This window comes from Parasteatoda tepidariorum, chromosome 5, assembly GCF_982258835.1.
Source record: "Parasteatoda tepidariorum strain Cologne lab strain chromosome 5, Ptep-v5.0, whole genome shotgun sequence".
NCBI lineage: Eukaryota > Metazoa > Arthropoda > Arachnida > Araneae > Theridiidae > Parasteatoda > Parasteatoda tepidariorum.
Genome location: NC_141759.1, coordinates 27,815,219 through 27,836,711, shown reverse-complemented (window position 1 = coordinate 27,836,711; position 21,493 = coordinate 27,815,219). Strand labels below are relative to the sequence as shown.

Sequence of the window (21,493 nt, the reverse complement as noted above, 5' to 3'; positions counted from 1 at the left end):
CACGTAGTTGTATTTAAATTAGCAAAAAGGAGTAATTTAATAAGTAGAATTTTTTTTAAATATTCATATTTAAATTCAAAAATGCTTATTATAATTGATCAAAGTACAAAATACATAATTTTAAATTCAATAACTATATAAAAATCATGCCACTATCTTTCGCTCATCAAAATTCGAGTAGAAGAAAAGTAATAAAAGTATTTATATGTGTTCTAAATAATAACGATAAAGACAATAAATAAAGTCAGGACTTTTCAGTGACATTATCTTTAATTATAAATTGTAACTTACACAGAAATATAAAAATATAATCACAAAAATACTTATTGTCTAAATATTCATTACACTTATGAACAAACAATAAATCAGAGATAAGTAGCAACTTCCATTTTAATCTTAAATAAAAAATAACTTATCTAATTATATAACTAATATTGAACATAAAAATGAAACTTGAAAAAATATAAATTGAAAAAAGTTTATGAATTGAGAATAATGAATTTTTTTCAAATAAAGGGAACAAATATTTGTCATTGTTTAATAAAATTTTAGCCTATCTTTCTTGATTGTTCAATAAGAAGATTATTAGACTTATAGTCAAGAATGTTAAAGCATTTGTCTACTTAAAAATGTGCAAGGAAACAAATAACAATTATTTAAAATGTTGACACATAATAAGCTTCATATTTAAGTATAAAAACAAGTGGATCATTATTGAAGGAAGCATAGATTTAAAATTCACAATTTTTGTAGTTAGAAAATCTGGTTTATTCCTTTTTTCCTTAAATGTTAATTTAGTTAAAGATTAAATTTAAAATTTTATTACCTGTGTAATTAATGTAGAATTGTCAAAAAAATATTTTTAAAATCTTAATCTCAGATTGACAAGCATAAAAATTCTCAATATATAGGTCAGAAAACATGAAATTTGAAAAAAAGTTATAATTATCTTGGAATATTAAATCAGACAGTTTAAAACAATGAGAAAGATATGTCTTCAGTAAGATATGTCTTCATAATAATGTCAATAAGATATGTCGTCATAAAAATAAATAACACAAATATGAATGATCTAGATAGCAAAACTGATCAAAGAAGCTAAAACTTCAATTTTCAGGATAAATTCAAAAGAGTTTTAAATTAAACAGCAAAATTGTATTACATTCACTCAGGTAAATCAAAGCTTAAAGATGAGTAATTTTTAATTATTCTATTTTTCCTGTCTAAAAAATTGATTATAAACTATTACTTAAAATTTGATGACAATTATTTTGATATCCCTCATCTTGTTAATGAGGAATAGGATAGCAATTGCCAATAATTGATTGGTTTATTCAATTTTGAGAGGGAAGTAAGAGCTTAAAACTAAAAAGAGAAGGCAGTATTTTATTATCACAGTTTTCTTCTTTTGTTTGTAATGCTCTAGACATTGAGTAATGACATAAGAATCACCAATAACACATTGGTTCGTTCAATAGTTTTCAAATCAATTGAAAATATTTTGTAATCCCATTTTGAACACAGATTTAGAATGACAATAACAATCAAACAGTAAATACAATTCAGCATGCATTCCAATTAGCAATAGTACTTCTTTAATCATAAAAAAAAAAAGCAATAAGGAGAGTGACACCCCCCAATAAGAAGTTAAACTCCTCAATTTTTGAATGAAATTATTTACTTAAGACGTAAAAGATACATTATAGAAGGATATTTTTTTTATAATAAAAATACACATATTTTCCATAGATCAAAAATATGAAAAGTCTCTTTATTCATTTGCTTTAAATAACTGCTTGATTGTTTATTAACACACTATCTGGTATCATATACAAGTATATCAAAGAAACATTTATATATATACACTATAAACTACTTGCAGTGCAATGCTGAGGCTAGCTAAATTCTAGATTTATCATAGCCAACCACAAAATAAAAATCTATATAAAGTAACCAAAACTGGCCTTAATTTCTAAATAAAACCTAAGGTACTACTCATGCAAATGAAATACACAACTAAAAACATATTAGAATACACTTTTTAACGAAAACAAGGATTAAACAACACTTTTTGTACTTCAAATTATTAAAAAAAAATTTCGTACGTTTGACCTCTTTATAAATTGATACATGAATATTTTATTTCACAAGTAATCAATTTTTGTTTAGAGACTAGTCTCATTTAGGGAACTTTTTTTACAAAAATCAGGGAATTAATTTACAGACCGGTAACATAAGTTGGTTTATTGTAAAATATCAATGCATTACAAGCAATGAGATACATATGAATAACTCTTTCATTTTAGTCCTTGCAAAAACTATTTTTAATATATTACATACAATTAATTTTGCATTTTCTCATATATTTTTTTACATGTAAATTTTTTTTTATTTTTAAAGCAATGCTTTAAATTACGCTCATGAAAAATTATTTGTGGGAGTGGCTTGAAGCATCTTAATTTGAGAGCAAATGTATCATATTTAAAGAGAACAATCTGATATATTTTTACATTTAAAATTTTTTGAAGACTTCATATTTTAATTTTAGAAGTTTTTATATTTGATTTTTTTCAGCAGTCAACTCATACAGGCAACAAGCCGAAATCTGCTATCTCATAATTAAAAATAGGGGGAGCTGACTTATCTGCTTGGATATAGGGTATACAAATAAAATTATTTCGTAATATGTTCAGGAAATGTTTTTATCCCTCTTCAAAAAAAAAAAAAAAGCTTTTTTTGTGATATTTTTGGCAATATATATACAGTTTCAGAAGTTTAGGAAGTTTTCTTGATAAACAGCAAGTGAAGGCACTTATGATACATTTTTTAAAGTATTATGAATTATGAAAAATGATGGGGAGAAAAACATTACATTTCTACTTTTGCCAATTGTAACATAATAAACCATCTTTTTGAACATCCAAATGTTTGAGTTTCGATAAGCAAAGGGTAGCACTGATAAGTTTACGTTGACTCTTTATTAAACCCTGTAAACCGTCTTTGTCAAAAGAAATAATTTCATGATGAGGATATGTTACTTTACTATCCATTGAGATCGAAGTAGGAACGCCAGAGGACTGATTAGAGTGAATTGCTGAACTGCATCTTTTATCATTTCTTCTCAAATTGTTAAGAATAACAATGTCTTTTTCTCCAAACTTGGGCTTCTGCTTCAACGACTTTGAAATGGATAGCAGTTCCTTGTAATTATCTGAGTATTTTCTCTGACAAAAATGCTTTCCAATATGCACCACATCACTAGGTTTATAACGATTTCTACCATAACTTTTGCAACACCGATGTCTAAGATTGTTTTCTGATCTCATTCGGTGAGTTTTCCATTTTTCTTTTTCTATTGCTCTTAGTTCTTTTGAAAGTGCATTTGTTATCCTATTTCCTTCGGTGTTATTTTGAGAGCAAAGTTTTAAAGAGTCTGGCCAATTTTTTTTCAGAACACAATTAGCATCTTTGTTAGTTGGATGGTTTATTTTTATTACTTCATTTAGCTCAGAATATTTCTTTTCTGCTAAGTCTTCATTCTCCAGCTTTTTAAACACACTAAACAATGGTTTCTCTTTAACACAAGAAAATATTTTAGAGCTTGAAGCTTTTTGCGCAGTGAGCTTATCGTTTGCATTGATGGGAATAAGAGGTATGGCTGGAAGCTCATCCTCACTGCTTTGTTCATTTAAAGATTTAGTTTGTAACTGAGACTGATCTTCAGATTTTTCTATGGCCTAAAACAATAAGAATATTAGAAAACAATACAGGAAAGAAAAACATATATTTTAAAATTAGTTGTTGTTAATTTACGTCGCACTAGAGCTGCACAATGGGCTATTGGCGATGGTCTGGGAAACATCCCGGAGGATGATCCGAAGACATACCATCACAATTTTGATCCTCTGCGGAGGGGGTGGCACCCCTGCTTCGGTAGCCCGACGACCTGCGCACGAAGTTGAGCACTTTACGGTTGCACAGTTTAACGAGGACCAATACCGCACACCCTCGGTCCCTACGCAGACTAATCCAAGTGGTCACCCACCCGCACACTGAATGTAGCCAGTGATGCTTGACTTCGGTGATCTGCTGGGACCGGAGTCTTAACGATCAGTCCACTGCGGAACTTTTCATTTATCTTGTTATTATGTTTCTTAATTATTAAAATTTAAATATGGTTATTAATATTTTAAAATAAAAAGGATACATAAATTTATTATGCTTATAGAAACTTTAAAAAAAAAAAGTGAAATCAAGAATTCATGTGAGCAGTAACAAATCAATATGATTGTAAAAATTGATTATATAGTTTATGTCTTACTTATTTTATATTTTTATAAATATTGAAAACATTTTAATTTATGAGAATTATGTTTCACTGCAGATTTAGATTTATTTACAATCCATATTTGATAACATTAAAAATAATATCTATCAGGACTTGCCAAATTTCTGGTATCGAAAAGAGGTTTTTTTTTTTTTTATGAATGAAAACTGAAAATAAAATAGATATATAAATGAAATAATTAAAAAATACTGAGGCTTTTCTTAGTAAGGGGGATTTTTTTAAGCAGAGCTTTCCATGAAGATATGAAATGTTTCCTTAGCTAAAGAAATTAAAAAAGCAGAAAAAGAATCATGACTGAACTCAAGTCTACTTGCATGATGGAACACTCATAGAACAATTTGATGCATCCTCTGTGAAATTAGTACAAGAGAGAGGTTAATGCGACAAAAATGAAAATATTTTCTTCAGAAATGTCTTTCAGATATTCAATATCTTTGCTAATAAAAAAAAACATCACATTTGAGGAAAAAAGTCGCTTTAGATTGAAAAAAGTTTGCGCCCGTCTTATATCCTAATGACTTATTTCTTTCCATGGAAAAATCATGGAACTTATAATATATTCAAGACTATTGCCTCCAGAAAAAAAAGACTACAACTTTTTTGCACTGAGAAATTAAACTAGTTTTTATTTATTCATTTAAAAAATATTAACAAAATGGCGGTCAAGTAAACTCTAGATATCAATTTCTCACACAAAAAGTTTATTCTAGATAAAGTTTCAGAAAAAAAAATTGGTTAATCTTTGATCCACTCTTAAAAAAATCAATTTAGTACCAAAGAAACTATGGATGGTGTTTTCTACACTAGGGTAAGCTGCAAGCTCGGTACCGCCTAAATTGGCTGAATGTTTGGCCCAATATTCTGCAAAATATTTTTCAACAAAGTTTACATCTTTTTTTTTTTTTGCAATTTGAATAGATTTACTAGAGTAATTGAAGATTTAGAAAGTTTTTTTCTTCTCTCCATTGTTTCGTTTTTATTACAGCATTTTATAGAAGCTTTTCCACTAGACTTTATTCTTTTATTGTCACTTTTTCCTGTACGGTAAGAACCGGAAACATAAAAAACTGTGATTTTTAACGTTAGAGTAATATTTTAAGAAAATTTTTTTTACTGTTTTTTTGCTATTTATTAACTTTTCTTTTTATCAGTGCTTTTATTATAATGCAGCATCTTTTTAAGATTATTTCTAATGTGCATTATTTTCTTATAGTCACTTTTAAAAAAAAACACACACACAAACTGAAGTATGTTAAACTTTTTTGTTTAAAAACTAAGAACTGTTTTGACTTCAATCTAGCTTCATATTTTTCAAAATTTTTTGTTGTTATTATGGAAATTTTAAAAATAACACAGCAATTAAGATAGTTTCTAATAGACCTTTGACCCATACCAATTTTGATTAATGACTAAACTTATTTATGTATAATGAAAAATGTTTTTCAATAATTAAAAAAAAAAGTTGCTATTCGGCTGTTAAACATTCGATATTCAGCCGATTTTTACTGAATAATCGGTAATTGACCAAATCTCTATTCATTATATTCCTAAATATAACTAATTGTAATTAAAAACTAATGGCCAATGAAAACTTTTTTCCAGCAAAAATATACCACATGCACATTTTATTATTATTTTTAAATATAAATTATTATGAATATTTAGTAATATTCTGAAAGTTGATTTATTTCACTCTTGTTTTGTAAAAATTGTTCTCTCTATTTAAAAATGAAACATTTAATGTTTACCATATTATGAGAAATGTCTAACATTATTAATATTAATAGTTTTTTGAAAAGGTGGCTTCATGTATTACATTGTAGCCACTGGTAAAAATGCAACAACTGGCCAGAAGCGAAATTTCCTAATTTCACCCTATAGTTATCAATAGATAAGGCTTCAAAATACTAAGTTAAACAATGCATTTAATTAGAATAATTATGATTGTAATAAAATAAAATGAAATGTTACCATAGGTATACTGGGAGCTTTTACTACTGTAGCAATAACAGAAATTTCATCTTCATCAACAGCCTGAGTTTTTGAAACATAAGAACTTGAGATAGTATGTTTTTCATTCAAACTAAAAGGAACTGTATGATTTGTGGCAACATCCGCATTTTCAACTGTACCGATTGTTTCACTATCATCATCTTTCAAGCTACATGAAGCAGCGATGATACAAACATTAGGATTCATTACGTCATTGACTTCATAATTTTGAGATTCAGAAGGAATTGAAATTGCTTCTGGTACAGTCGTAACTACTGTGCAATTTCCAGAAAATGACTTCTCCAAACCAATATTACTATTTTCGTCTGAAGTTGAAGTAGCATTAGATTTAGGAGAAGCAGCAATAAGATTATTTGACTCTTTATAATTGGGAGAATATTCTACAGGAGATTTTTCTTGTCTATCATATCTGGAACATCCTTGAGAAGTGTCAGTTGAATCACCAAAATCATCGTAAAAAATTCTTCCATAATCTCTTGGTCTTAAAGTTTTAATTCTGGTGGAATTTTTCGAATGATTTTGCCCTTTAATTGTATAAGTACTTGCATTGGTACTAGTCATGGATTGTGAATCATCAGAAGACTCAGACCATTCTAACATATCTTTGGTTTTTACATGGTGTCGAGGTCTTAAACTGCGTAATTTGGTCATATTCTGATTCAAAACTGTTCTTTTAGTTTTTTTCCTTGGAGAAGATTTTGTTCTGCGAACATACCTTCTTTTAATAGAAGGCGGCTCATCACTTGATGATATCTCTTTCCCCCCAGTCTGTGTTTTTGGTTTTGAGCAATTTGTATTGATTTTACTATTATTTGATTGATTATTTGTTTGGCCAGTTTCTGATGATGAGCTTTCTGAAGATGTTATTAAGCCTATATTTCTTTTGTTCCCTTTCTTGGTGATGCCTTGTTTAGATTCTGCGGTGAAATAAAAGAAATTAAATAACAATAGTAAAGTTATAAAATATAAAATAACTACCAAACTTTGAATTTCAAAATAACTATAAAGATAAATATTGCAATAAAATGTACTTGACATCTTTTGTTTTTATCTGTCAAAGTTAAAACTATTTAAATTTGCATATTTCAGCTAACGTATTTTATTTTTTAATTATTAAAATTTTTGTTTTTACAGTACATGCCTTCAAGAAATATATTTCAAGATAATATAAATAGTACACTATTATTATAAACTGAATCAACACAACAGCCTCAAATTATAGTTTTGTTTGGAAGACAACAAAAATTATAACACTAGAAAGGTCATTATTAAAAAAAAAGGGGGCAGCAGCACATAAAAAGTTTTTTTTTCAGTGCTTTTATTAAGAGATAGACTCATAAAAATAATTTAAAAATAAAAACATTTTTCAATTTTTATTTCAATATTCAAAAGTACATAAAAAATAATTATTTTTTCTAAGACATAGGAAAGGTTTAATAATTAAAAACTGGCTTTGAAAGCTAAATATTCAAACATTACTATTTCACTTAATTTTAGAAGAGTTATCATGAAACTGCATTTACAATTAGATAATTCCAGATGAAACTCTTTTATTATTAAGAGATAGAAAAATTAATAAATTTTAGAAGTGTCTATCTTCACTTATAAACAAAGATCAAAGGGAAATAATGGTTTACAACAATTTCTCACAAAACAGATAATTGGATTGCCATTTGCACTTAGAGGAATATTAAGTGTTGCATTTTGAGGATTACTAAGCTTTGACAAACCAATATAGTAAAAAACAGGTTTTCTGCAAAAGTTATTACATAGTGAGTTAAAAGTTATACATGCAAGGAAAAAGCGGTACCTGTCCGCCTCAAAATAATTTTTTTTAAAAAGCCGCTTTCATGGATATAAACTTCTTTTTCACTTTGACCTTTAAATATGCACGCATATAATTTCAAAAGATTTTTTAAAAAAAATATGAATCTTTTGCTGCAATGTGTTGAATGGAACATAGAACGGAATATAAAATATTTTATAAGCTTAAAATAATAGATGTATCTGAAGCTTACTTAATTAAAAAAAAAAAACAATTATTTTGTTGTAATGTGTTGAATGGAACAAAGAACCGAATATAAAATATTTTATTAGCTTAAAATAATAGGTGTATCTGAAACTTAATTTAAAAAAAAAAAAAAAAAAAAAAACGAATCTTTTGTTGCATTGTGTTGAATGGAACAAAGAATGGAATATAAAATATTTTATTAGCTTAAAATAATAGGTGTATTTAAAACTTACTTCATTAAAAAAAAATAAAAAAAATATGTATCTTTTGTTGCAATGTGTTGAATGGAACAAAGAATGGAATATAAAACATTTTATTAGATTAAAATAATAGGTGTATCTGAAACTTACTTAATTTTTCTGCAACTGCTACACAAACTGAACAACTCCAATTTCCTTCAGGAACCTCTGATAGCGGTGGTGTCAAACAAACTAAATGATATGCAAGATCGCAGCAATCACATAGTATTAGAGTATCATTTTCTTTAACTTTATTACAAAGTTCACAAACGCTACTAACATCATACAAAACGCGAGTCCTTTTTCTCTTTTTCGGTTTTATCTATATGGGAAACAAAAAATTAAAAATATTATGTATATCAAACAGATACAGCAAATTATGTAAATTTAAATGTATATGAAACAAATTTAAATTACAGTGAATAATTCTAGTAATGCCTTCCAAAGGGAATTCCTGTACCTCTCTATTTCTATTATATAGCAAGGTTTGAAAAAAAAATCATAAATTATTTTTATTTGTATTCAGATTTTTATTTTTTTTTAAATTTAAATTAGATTTATATCAGATGACTAGTAGCTTTATAATAACATTTAATTTTTTACACATAAATTTCAACAATTTAAATGTAAAGCAATAAAAACAAAAGAGTAAATTTTAAAAAAACTATTCAGATGTAATGTTCAATGTTAAACGCAGTTGAAATATTTAGGTGAAATTTTAAATAAGGTCTTAAACGATATTTCTTTCAAATTTGCATCTTTCGCATCAAATTTCTAACTGCTAAAATATCACATTATAAAATTAATTATATGGAAAAATGAATTATTGTTATAAGAATACATACACATTTATCACAAGTTTAAGACATGCATATTCAGTAAGAAAATAAGAATGAAATAACTAGAAAGGATACTTTCCACAACATAAAATATTTTTTGAGAACAGTAGGAAAGTTGTTACTTATGTTTTAGTTATATTAATCATAAGTAATTAAATATTTCAGATAATACTATATTTAACATTTTCTAATAATAATCAAGATATGGATTTTATGTAAAAAAAATTATTTTCTGGCTTATTTATTTCCAAATTTACTTCTGATTTTAATTTTGGGTGTATTAAACTATGTACAGAAAATAATAAAAAAACCTCTCACATCGGCAGAAGTAAGCAACTGGACAATAGAGAATTTTTGAAAAATGTTTGCAATGAAATGCTAAGTAGCTACTTAGATTTCAGGTATACAAATTTCCTTTAATCCTATATCAAAAAAAATTGCTAAATTTAAAGAAAGATATGCTGGTATCTACAGTATTCAATATAAAGTTTTATAAAAATTATAGACACTTATTACACTGATGGACAAAATTAAGAGATGGAAGACATTTTCCCAAATATCTCAAAAAATACTGAATATAAATAAATGAAATTCGGTATGGATGTAGCTTATTCCATGATAATAAAGTATGCATAACAAAAAGTGAAAGTGCCATTCACTGGCAAGACCTATTGCCAATAAATCCAATGTTGTCTGTGTGTTGCCTCTAGTATGGTCACCCCTGACAGACAGCATGCACAACGAGTATGCATGCTGTTAATAAGGGAGTTAAGGAGGACTTGTGGAAGATCCTCCCATTCTTACACCAGAGTAATTTTTAACTCCAGAATGGTTCTGGGGGGAGGTTGGCGCATCGCAATAGCTCTCCCTAGCATGTTCAATAGGATTCACGTCAGGGGATTTGGCTGACCAATTCATTCGTTGAATATCCTCGCTTTCCAGATACTCATCAACCATGAGAGCCCCATGTGGCCGCACATTGTCGTCCATAAAAATGAACCCAGGGCCAACAGCACCCCTGAAAAGACGCACATAGGGCTCTAAGACCTCTTGCCTGTACCTCTGGGTATTCACGGAAGGAGCGGTGTGCGGGCATCTTGCATGATCCCTGTGCAAACCACGAGTCCTCCACCAGCATAATGGTCCCTTTCGATAATGTTGCTGGGATGGTATCGGGCTCCCTCCATGTCAATAACCGTCAAGAATCAGGTTGTAGACTGAATCTGGACTCATCGGTGAAGAGAACATTAGCTGGTCGTCTGCATAATGTCCCACTAGTTTTAAATTGACTCCACAAATTGGAAATGACGCTTGGTGTTATATCCAATTCCCTAGCAATCTGAACTTGGGACTGGCCTGCCTCAAGACTACCCACAATTTTCCACCTCATACCTTCGTTTAAACGATGATGTTCACTCATTTCACCTAAAAACCAGCAAGATACAACAAGATTATTCAAAAAATACACTAAAATCTGCAACTGTGTTGAAGAGTGGAATGAGATGAACAGCTCAATGCGGACTAGGGCTGGACGATATAGAAATTTCTTAAATCGATATAATCAACACTTTTATATCGCGATATTAGGTTATATCGATTTAACCATCTAAACGACAAAACTAAGAAATAAATCCACAGTACCCCTTCCTCTATTCAAATGTATTGTTTTTTTGTTTTTTTTTTAACTCACTTACAGTCAACTCCTAGTCCACAGAAATTTTGACAAAGTTGCTCTGATTATAAATAATTTTTTGCAGATATTCAAAAGCTTATTTAAATACTACAATTTACTAATTTTACTCTGTAACTTTTCACTAAAGGTATTGGAGAATATTGTTTACCTTTTTCTTTTGCATTTATTTTATTAGTAAAAAAAATTAAAAACTTTCACTTTCTCTGTACATATATAAATAACTATACATTAATATTTTTATTGAAAATATGCTTCGTAAAAAGTCACTTTTGAAAGTTTGCTGTTAAAATATATATATATATATATATATATATATATATATATATATATATATATATATATATATATATATCATATTTTTTTCTGAGCAATGAATCAAACTATCTTACTTGATTTTATAAAGTGTATTATAATTTATAATTTGTAGTAAGTGGACAATTTTTAAAAGTATCAGGAATATAGTGCTGGAGAACTTTAAATGGAATTCAGACTTTTTATTATTTCCAAAGTAATTTTAGTCATAATAATAAAGATTTTATTTAGTATTCAGCAACTCCAACGACAAAAAAAAGGAAAAAAATATTTTTGAACAATCAGTATAATCAAAAACTGTAAATGTTTTTAACTTTTACAACATGTTATAGCTTTGATAAAAAAGTTTGGATGAATTTCAACAGAAATAGCATGTATTTTCACGAAAATATAAACATTTTTTTTTTTTACTTATGTTCATTGCTATCTGTTTGTTTCAACTAAATGATTTTTTCTGAAAAAGGAAGGTGCAATTTTCTCTAGTTACCAAAACAGCAATTATATGTTTGGGACACAGAATTTAAAATTTAATGAAGTGAATAGATTTAGTGATAGATTCACCCCCCCCCCCTTCCCGGCAATGACAAAAAAGAAGTATATCAGTAATAACATGCAATTTCCTTTTATTCCAAATTTAATTTTTTTAGTTGTTATTGTTGCTGTTAATTTACGTCGCACTAGAGCTGCATAATGGGCTATTGGCGACGGTCTGGGAAACATCACGGAGGATGATCCGAAGACATGCCATCACAATTTTGACCCTCTGCGGAGGGGATGGCACCCCTGCTTTGGTAGCCCGACGACCCGCGCGCTAAGTCGAGCACTTAAAGGTAGCACAGTTTAACGAGGACCAATACCGCACACCCTCGGTCCCTATGCAGACTGATCCAAGTGGTCACCCACCCGCACACTGACCGTAGACAGTGATGCTTGACTTTGGTGATCTGCTAGGAACCTTGTCTTAACGATCAGTCTTCTGCGGGACTTAATTTTTTTGTAAAATACGTTTATGGTAAGATTTTCCATATCAGCACCAAAGTAATCGCTAAGCATCGGTGACTTCCGGCAGCAGCACGCAAGAAACTAAATAAAAACAGCACCACAAAAAAGGCTAATTTGAAAGTTAAAAATCGTTAACTTCCCCTTTCAATATTTTTTTACAATTGATTCCAAGTAAAACAAAACTGCAACTTCAGTTGACGCAAGAAAACAGGTACCGAACAATACGAAAATAGACCCGTAATGCACATGCCTTAAAAAGATAAATCTCTAAACTTAACATTATGCACGCGAGAAACTACAAAAAAAATAATAATAAATTAAAAAAAAAAAACATCATGATACACGTCTTATTCGAAAGGTGTAATCTTTTAACTGCGCATGCATTACGGGGCTATTTCCGAACGATACGGAAATAGCCCCGTAATGCGCCATAAAAAGATAAATCTACCAACATTTATAATTAACACGCGAGAAATTAACGAAAAAGAATAATAAATAAAAAGATCACAAAAAAAGGCAGTTACGAAAGATAAAATTAGTAAATTTCCTAAACATTTTTTTACAATTTATTCCAATTAAAACAAAACACCAATTTTATTTAGCGACTTCAGTTAGCGCGAGCAAACAGAAACCGAACGGTACGGAAATAATTAATGTAACATACACGCTGAAAGAAAACCCGGTAAGATATTTAAAGATATTACGGAAAGAAACTCAGCAATGCATGTGCCTTAAAAAAGACAAATCTCTAAATTTTATACGAGTATAACACACGCGAGACACTGCAAAATGATAATAAATAAAAACATCACAAGAAGAGTTTAATTCGAAAGGTGAAACTCGTTAACTCCTTCCGGGCAAGTCACTAAATATTTTTTAACAATTTATTTTAAGTAAATCAAAACACCAATTTTATTTTGCGTTTTCAATTAGTGCGAGCCATAAAAGATAATGATTTCATGTGCCATAAAAGATAATTATCTCAATTAGATAATAAATATTTTAATAAGGATTTTATATATAATATTTGAGAAATATTAATTTTTTAACGCTATATTTGTAAGAAATTTCTTTAAATAGTTTGAAATGATTAGTTTAAAAACAAAATTCTCAATGCAAAAGAGGAGAAAAAATATAACACCTATTTCAGAAATCAGGATATGTAAAATTGAAGATGGGAATTTTCCCTCCTGCACGAGCAAGATATCCTAAAATCGGAATTCTAAAAGAGAAGACAATCACATACACTTGGTGGTAAAAAATCCTCCGCAAATATCGATATAAACTTGAAATCTGAATGAGGAGATTCAACTGCACCGATCCCTGCTATATCGATCTGAATGAGGAGATTCAATTGCACCGATCCCTGCTATATCGGAGTTTCACCGCCAAATATCGATATAACCTAGTGAATTAGTTTTGAATGAAGAGATTCAATGGCCCATTCCGATTTAACTATACCAACCCCTGCACCAGATGTGATTTTGGCAAATAGCCAAAGAAGTTGAGCGCACGTGTTACCGAGAGAATGAGTTGATAGTTGACCTTGAATCTTTCCCTTACGCTGCGGCAGATCGGACTCTGTTCTGTACATTCTCGCAATGATTAAACCGGTGTTTCACTACATCGGAGAGAGCAACATCGATTTAGCGTTTGCTGTCATGAATAAATCGATTTAGTAGAGTCGAAATGCTCACTCCGGAATTTTGTTGAAGATGACATGGATAAATCGGTATTACGATGTTGGAGTTAAATCGATATATTGTCTTACATCGGTATAAAGCCCAGTCCTAATGCGGACTTTTATACCTCCTGCTGGCTTAGCAACGCCCACAAGAATAAGTAAACTTATCTCAGGGCCAATAGCGCTACAGTGACCATATATGCAATCAACTGCCCAGGTTTTGTGCGATATTTTTTAGAGAAATGTGCGAAAATGCTTTCCATCTCTTATTTTTGTCCACCAGTGTAGTTTTATTAACACTTTTAAATAAACCAGTGATTTTCAAACAAATGGCAAAATTAGGCAGGGACGAAAAGGTTATTTTATCTATGCCTGATCAAAAACTTTCTTTGTTTTCATATTTATGATGAAATCCGAATCGATCTGGTAGCAGCATAGAAAAAAAGATAAAATATATATTTAAAAATGTTAAATATAATAGAAATATTTGAGTAAAATTAACTATTACCTAGTCTTAAATTTTTCTTTCAAATTTGCCCTAAATAATAAAATTTCTTTCAAATAATTAAACACTAAAACTGTTTAAACATCATATTATAAAATTAACCCTTTATAGGGCCATTTTTTCTAATGATATTGTGTTAAAAATATTTTAGGATAGAGATTGATTTTTTTAAAAAAAAAATCGTTTAGCTTATTACCTAAAATATTATTGCCTATTTAATTAAGAGCACTTTTTCTTTGTAGGAAGAAGGTTAGGATTTTCGAAATTATATTTATTATAAAGTTGAACTTTAGAACTTATGAACTACCAAATTAATAAATTCTGTGTTTATAATTATAAACTCGATGGGAAATGAACAAATGAGTTAAACATATAATGCCCAAGAGAAAATAGCTCTTCAGTGTGTACCTTGTTTCTGAACAGCGCAGCATGTTAGCTTTGTTTATTCCCACATTTGTGTAAACAAAACCCTTCACCCTTTTTTTTTTTCTTAACTTTCTGAAGTTGTAGCAGATGGCCATATAAATCACAAGAACGAAAATAGTTTGTCAGCAATGTTTAAAAATTAATGAATTTCGTAGGAAGTATACTAACATGAGGCAACTTCCCAGATAAAATTGAATTCCCTGAGATTTTCAGAGTCAAGTTTAAATTTTTTCAAATTTTAATGATTTATAAATTTTAATGATTAAATTCACACACATAATATGAATTAAAAATTAATGATGAATGCAGAAAATGGTTTCAGAACTGAAACTGTTTAATTCTAGTATTTTAATTTGTTAAGTTTTTTCACATTTAAAATTGTCATGATGTTAAACAAAATTGAATAAACCAGCAAAATATTTGCCTATACTAAAAATTATAATTCTTATTTATTAAATTCGTCATTAATTTTTTATAACAAGTTCAAGATGATTCTAAAAATGTTTATAACTAAATCTTGTTTTAAAAAATTTAAATAACATTATTACTTCCTATACAATCAATTTTACACATTAACCCTTTCGAGCCGACTGTCACATATATGTGACAGCAAGAAACGTGCTCACTTCCCGGCCGACACACCCGCGTGTCAGAGAGTTTTCTCGTTCACCCCCGACCGTCACTTATTTGTGCCAGCGTTTCGGAACGTTTTAAAAAATGAAATTTCTTCCAAAAGATGGCATTGTATGTCCATATGGTTTCAGATACATGTAGATTTGACCTTCTACTCAAGATGAAAGTACATTCACGTGGTTTTTAGGGGAAGGAGTAGAGGGGGGGAATGTTTTATGAGGGCTCTTTAAATTAGCATGTGATATTTATTTACAGTAAGTAAGGGAGTTTTTTTTATCTCTAGCTACTTTCGATTTTCGGATAAGTTTTTAGTGGATAATTAGATCTTGTAGGCTTGAATTTTTTTTCTTTTTACCGTTAGAATGTCGAAGCGTCGAAAATTTTTAACTGAGCTGGAAATAGAGGAAATTATGCAAAATATTTAAACTTATTAATATTTATATTACATTTAAACAAGAAATAACTTAAGTAAATAAAGTATCCATAGAAATATATATAAAGCATATGTCACTTAAATACTCTACAGAACAATAAACAACGCGCTGATATTTCGGTAATTTCATGGAATTAGGCTTAACATCAAAAAACCCTCCGGCCCTGGGGAGACACACGCTAGAGAGACTGCCGGCCTCAGCGGTAAGCGCGCTTTCGCGCTTTGCGTCGCGAAAGGGTTAAACAAATTCTTAGAGTTGCACTTTTACTAATCTGATTAAAAAAAAAAATATGCTATAGCATGGAAATTAGAATTTTGGTTGAAAAAAGAGGTTTCAAAAAATTTCTTTTTGTTGAGATATGTGGAATTCCGTGAGTTTTAAGAACCGGAAGGGTGAGATGGAAACTCGTAATAAAATACAACTCTAAGCTATTTTAAAGTATTAATTCTCAACTTCTTTTTCCAGCTATCAATATGTATGTTCATAATTATTAAATCTATTCATATGCAAGATCAAGAATATCACATAAGAAAAAAATTATATTTCAACCATAAAATTTTTATATAAGACTGATTAAATACCTGCAACAAGAAAAAGCAACAATGTAATTTAATACTCAGATAATTCAAAATTCCTCCTGATTCTCACAAAGAAAAAGGACTTTTGTTTACCTATATGATATGGTTAAAGTAACAAATTTGGCAATTATTAATAATAACCAAGTTTTTTGTTAAATTAAATTAATTATGTACATTTACCCTATCAACTAGTTAAATGATTGATAATGAAGTTTAGCCAGAGTGATTAATTTATCATGATTTCTTGAAACTTGAACTCCAACATAATTTTTGAATGTCTATGTGCTGTGATAATAAATTTGGTATTGCAAAGACTAGAGTTTAAAAAAAATATGGGATTACATGAAATACAAAATATTACTAGTGTTTCAATTTAAAATAATGGATTCAAATTTTCATATATATACATATATTATATCGATCAATGAATAATAGTTTTTGAAATTTTGAGTACACACAAGTACTAATTTAATAAAAAAGCATAAAATAAGAAATAGCTCAAGGATTTGAAAACAATACCGGTATTAGTGCAGAAGTATTCAAGTTCAAAATCTTTTTGAATCTTTTTCTATCAATTGGGCACCAACTTTCAAGCTGAAAAAAAAAGATCATGTTAATTAAAATTAAAAATTTATTACACGTTTATAAACAAAATACAATTCTTAGTAATCAAATGTGGGTTAACTTCGTCTTTATCATAATTTAAATATAATAATATATTTATTATAATGATATATTATTATTATATTATATAATATTCTTTATTATTTAATTACAATAATTTTTAAATCAGTTTTAGGAGCTAATAAAAAGTTTAATGTTTACAAACTATCTGCAAACTATGATCAACTTCTATAATATATTACAGTGTTTCCTCGCCACTTTGGGCTTCATGTTTTGTGGCTTCAGTGCTTCGCAGGTATTTCCAAAATATTGATCAAAAAATTTAAAAAATACAACCATGTCGGCAGCAACCTTGCGGAAAGGAGTGTTGCTTCATGTTGATGCGCAAGAGAGAAGGATCCCTGCATGTCAAACAAAGAGATGAGTTTACACAGAGTACATATACCACAGGCTCGCATAAAGGTGCGTGATTGGTTGATTAATGTTTATTACTGTATAAGGTTTTGTAATTAACCTCATTAATTAACACTGTCCCGTTTAAGTAAACATGTATATTGTTGTAATTTTAGTCTTAAATGTGCAAAGTATAAATACTGTTTACCAGGGGTCGAAAAACCACCCGTCTTCGACTGTCAAAAATTCCCAGCGTACAACGAATTTCTCGAATCCTACCTAGTATTTCTTTTATTACTGTATAATGTAATCCTAGTAGTTGTAATCCTACTAACTACTAATTCATTGTGCAATTTATATAAATGTTTGTAATAAATAAGAGAAAATTATATTTTTATTTATTTAGAAGCTACAAATTAGTTTCAAAAGAGGACGGGTACATTGTTGGACAAGCCGTCCTCAGGGATGGGTAAAATTTCTGAGTTTTTTCGAGCACTGCTGTTTACATATTTAAAATATTCGTGTACCCGCATACATGAAAATTCCTAGCGGTAAATCCTACTTCGCGGTTTTTCAGCTTTCGAGGAAGGTTCTGGTCCCCATTAACCGCCAAAAACAAGGGATTACTGTAGTTTAAGCTGCTGATTAAATTCTTCAAATATCATTAAAAACTGACTAAAACTATTAATTTTAGTTCTAACTGATAGAGGGACATCGAAAATATAAATCTACATAGAAATTTAAATTTTTTATTTATTATGAAATGTTTTTTGAGGTCAGATAAAGTGGGTATAACGGTTAGGCTTCACTATGCATTATAAAGTAGGAATATTTTCTTACTTCCGTGTTAGCTTTAGTAAGTATCTAATGCTCTATGGAGATTTCCGTATCGTGATCTGTGGCAGAATAATCGCCACGTCTTGGCAATTTCCAGGCAGCAGCTTGTGAGAAACTGAACAAAAAAAAAACAGAAAGGGACTAACTCGAAATGTATAATTCCTACCCACCCCCAGGGCAAACATCTACATGTTTGTTTTTTTTTTAAATTGCAAGTTTAAAATCTATTTGACACCTTGGCGATTGTAGTTGGCGCGACAGATCACGATATGAAAATATCCCCAGGAAAATAGCAATATAAACAACAAATTGTACAATTGAAAAATTGCCAAAACCACATAATGGTACAACTCAATGAGCATATATATACAGAAGAGTTTTCACATAAGTTTCTGCCAACATATAACAGTTTTTACATGGGAAACAAAACAATTTCCTTAAAACAATTAAATTTAATAAAAAATACAAGTTTGTTATAAATATTAACACTTTATATTACCACTACAGATATTAATTTTTACACTCTCATTTATATTCCTAAAACTATTAAACTTTGTTGGCTTTTTCAAGAAATTTTGTCGAGTTTTAAATTACACATGGACAGGTAGAGTTTTACATGACACATTAGTAATATTTGAATTTACACTCGATTTTTAATGAAATATATACTAGTTTCAGAACTTGTTTTGAGAGTGGGCATATCAACATGTTCTTTTGAATGCATTATTGCATAAAACATGTTCCTTTAAATGCATTATTGCAAGAAGACAATCAAGCAAAATCAATAAGTTATGCTAAATGTAATTTAAAAAAGAAAATGACACTAAAATTCTATTACTTTCCCCCATTTTTGAAGGCAATCAAAGCAAAACACATGATCGCACACATCAGGTCTAGCTGTTTCTTTACCATCGAAAGATTCATAACAAATAGAACATGAATTTGTTAGCTCCATTTTAATTTTAATACAAAATTATAATAAAGAATGTCGAAAATTTATAAGAAAAATAGTGATTTCCGTGGTTTCTATTCAAACCATGTCGATGGGTATGTTTGTAATTTTGAGCGGCCTATTTCTGTTTATCAAAGTACTTGCCATAGACGTTTTAAGGACCGTTCTAGCTGAATGCAATTCTCATAATCAAGTAAATGTAAAGCGCCAACAGGTTTTTAAACCATGATTTGAAAAGAAATCAAAGGAGTATTCTGGAAAAATGTTATGATTCGAGTTTCTTCTATGAAATAAGGAGTTAGCTTTAGTACTCAGTTAGTTAGTTTAGTAGGTTTTTGGCAAGTTCTTAGAATGTCTATAGTTTTCAGAACTAGACGTTTCCTCCGAGTTATGCTTCCTGCAGTGGATTGATCGTTAAAACACGGTTCCCAGCAGATCACCGAAGTCAAGCATCACTGGCTGCTGTCAGTGTGCGGGTGGGTGATCACTTGGATCAGCCTGCGTAGGGGCCGAGGGTGTGCGGTACTGGTCCTCGTTAAACTGTTCTACCGTAAAGTGCTCGACTTCATGTGCAGGTCGTCGGGCTACCGAAGCGGGGATACCATCCCCTCTGCAGATGATCAAAATTGTGATGGCATGTCTTCGGATCATCCTCAGGGATGTTTCCCAGACCGTCGCCAATAGCAAATTGTGCAGCTCTAGTGCGACGTAAATAAACAATAACAACCTCCGAGTTATGCAGTGCAAATAGAAATTTAGTTGAATGCCGTTAAATGCTTAAATATGCAATTAGTGAAAAATAGAAAGAGGAAATATTGGATTTTTATCATAACTAATCATAAAGGTCAATTTTTTGGCGACCTTTTTAAATAGGTCGCCAAGGGATTGGAGGAAAAAGGGAAACCATGACGAGGAGAGAAAAGGCGCTCTCTAAGAGGAGAGAACCAAAAAAGAACGGTGTTACCGGCGTGATATCAGGAACGAGGAGGAAATTGAAAAAAAATCGCATGCAAAATGTAAACATAGTTCAAGAGTGAAAAATCATGGTTTTTAAGAAACAAGGTTAACGAAATAGAAAATCAAAGATAAATATAAATAAACACTCCCTTACTTATGGAAACTCTATTCAAGTAGGCTAATCCATTTTAAAATAGTTAAGTTTTAACTGTTGATTCGAAATACAAAGTTTGGCAAAAGTAATAATTTTTATATTTATTGCTTATTAAATACTATGCTTTTAAGGTAACGTTCTTAATAAAACAAAACTATTTTTTTAAAAATAATTACTTGAATTAAACTTTCCTTCGGAAATTTCTAATTTAACTTCAATTTATGGTTATCGATTTCTAAAAAAAAATAATTATTAAAACTGAATACATAATACTTTTTCTTCCATTATTTAAACATTATAATACTCTAATCAATTTTGATCTTATTTAAACAAATTAAGCAAAGTAAATAGTGTTTTTTTTTTTAAACATGAATTTTAAGCAAAATCATACTAACTTTAAATTTATATTTACTTTTTTAAAGAAACAATAATTAGTAAAAAATAAAGATGCATTACATCTAAATTATACACTTTAAAATTTTTAAAATGCAGGGAAAGAAACTTACTTTATTTACGAATAAACATCGAGTCGAAAGAGAAGGGGGGGGGAACAGTAATTTTTTAATTGCAAATCTTAAATTAACAAAAAAAGGAGTTTGAAGTTAAAAAATGAAATTAGATTTATTGTGAATTAGACAATTTTACTAAATTATTAATTTAAATAAAAACTCTTACAAAAAGAAAAACAGTTTGCGAAACTTTCTACCACAGCCATATTGAAAGAAAGAAAAAAGAGGTGCGCGCTTTTCTATCGAACCAATCAAAACGTTAGTTCGGCGTGTTAGGCGGGAAACTTGCCAAAGCATTACGTGATCTTTTTCTTAGAAAGCATTCCTCCCACACCTGCTCTGGGGGGAAA

General features: G+C 29.6%; 1 protein-coding gene across 1 annotated transcript; it reads right to left on the bottom strand.

Annotated features, from left to right (window-relative positions):
• Window positions 1–251: 251 nt before the first annotated feature.
• On the bottom strand, window positions 252–19,690 carry LOC107450529 (uncharacterized). The gene is made up of 5 exons (XM_016066345.4): window positions 19,410–19,690; window positions 17,237–17,311; window positions 8,723–8,933; window positions 6,320–7,278; window positions 252–3,737 (listed from the first exon to the last, which is right to left on the bottom strand). The coding sequence occupies exons 1-5, from the start codon at window positions 19,524–19,526 to the stop codon at window positions 2,877–2,879; spliced, it is 2,223 nt and encodes a 740-aa protein (XP_015921831.1). The 5' UTR covers window positions 19,527–19,690; the 3' UTR covers window positions 252–2,876.
• Between the last annotated feature and the right edge of the window lie 1,803 nt (window positions 19,691–21,493).

Coding starts and splice junctions, on each gene's coding strand:
- LOC107450529 (XM_016066345.4), bottom strand. CDS start 19,526: ATGGAGCTAACAAATTCATGTTCTATTTGTTATGAATCTTTCGATGGT. Junction 17,312..19,409: donor GCCTTCAAAAATGGGGGAAA/GTAATAGAATTT, acceptor TTTTTTTTTCAG/CTTGAAAGTTGGTGCCCAAT. Junction 7,279..8,722: donor AGCAGTTGCAGAAAAATTAA/GTAAGTTTCAGA, acceptor ATTTCACCGCAG/AATCTAAACAAGGCATCACC.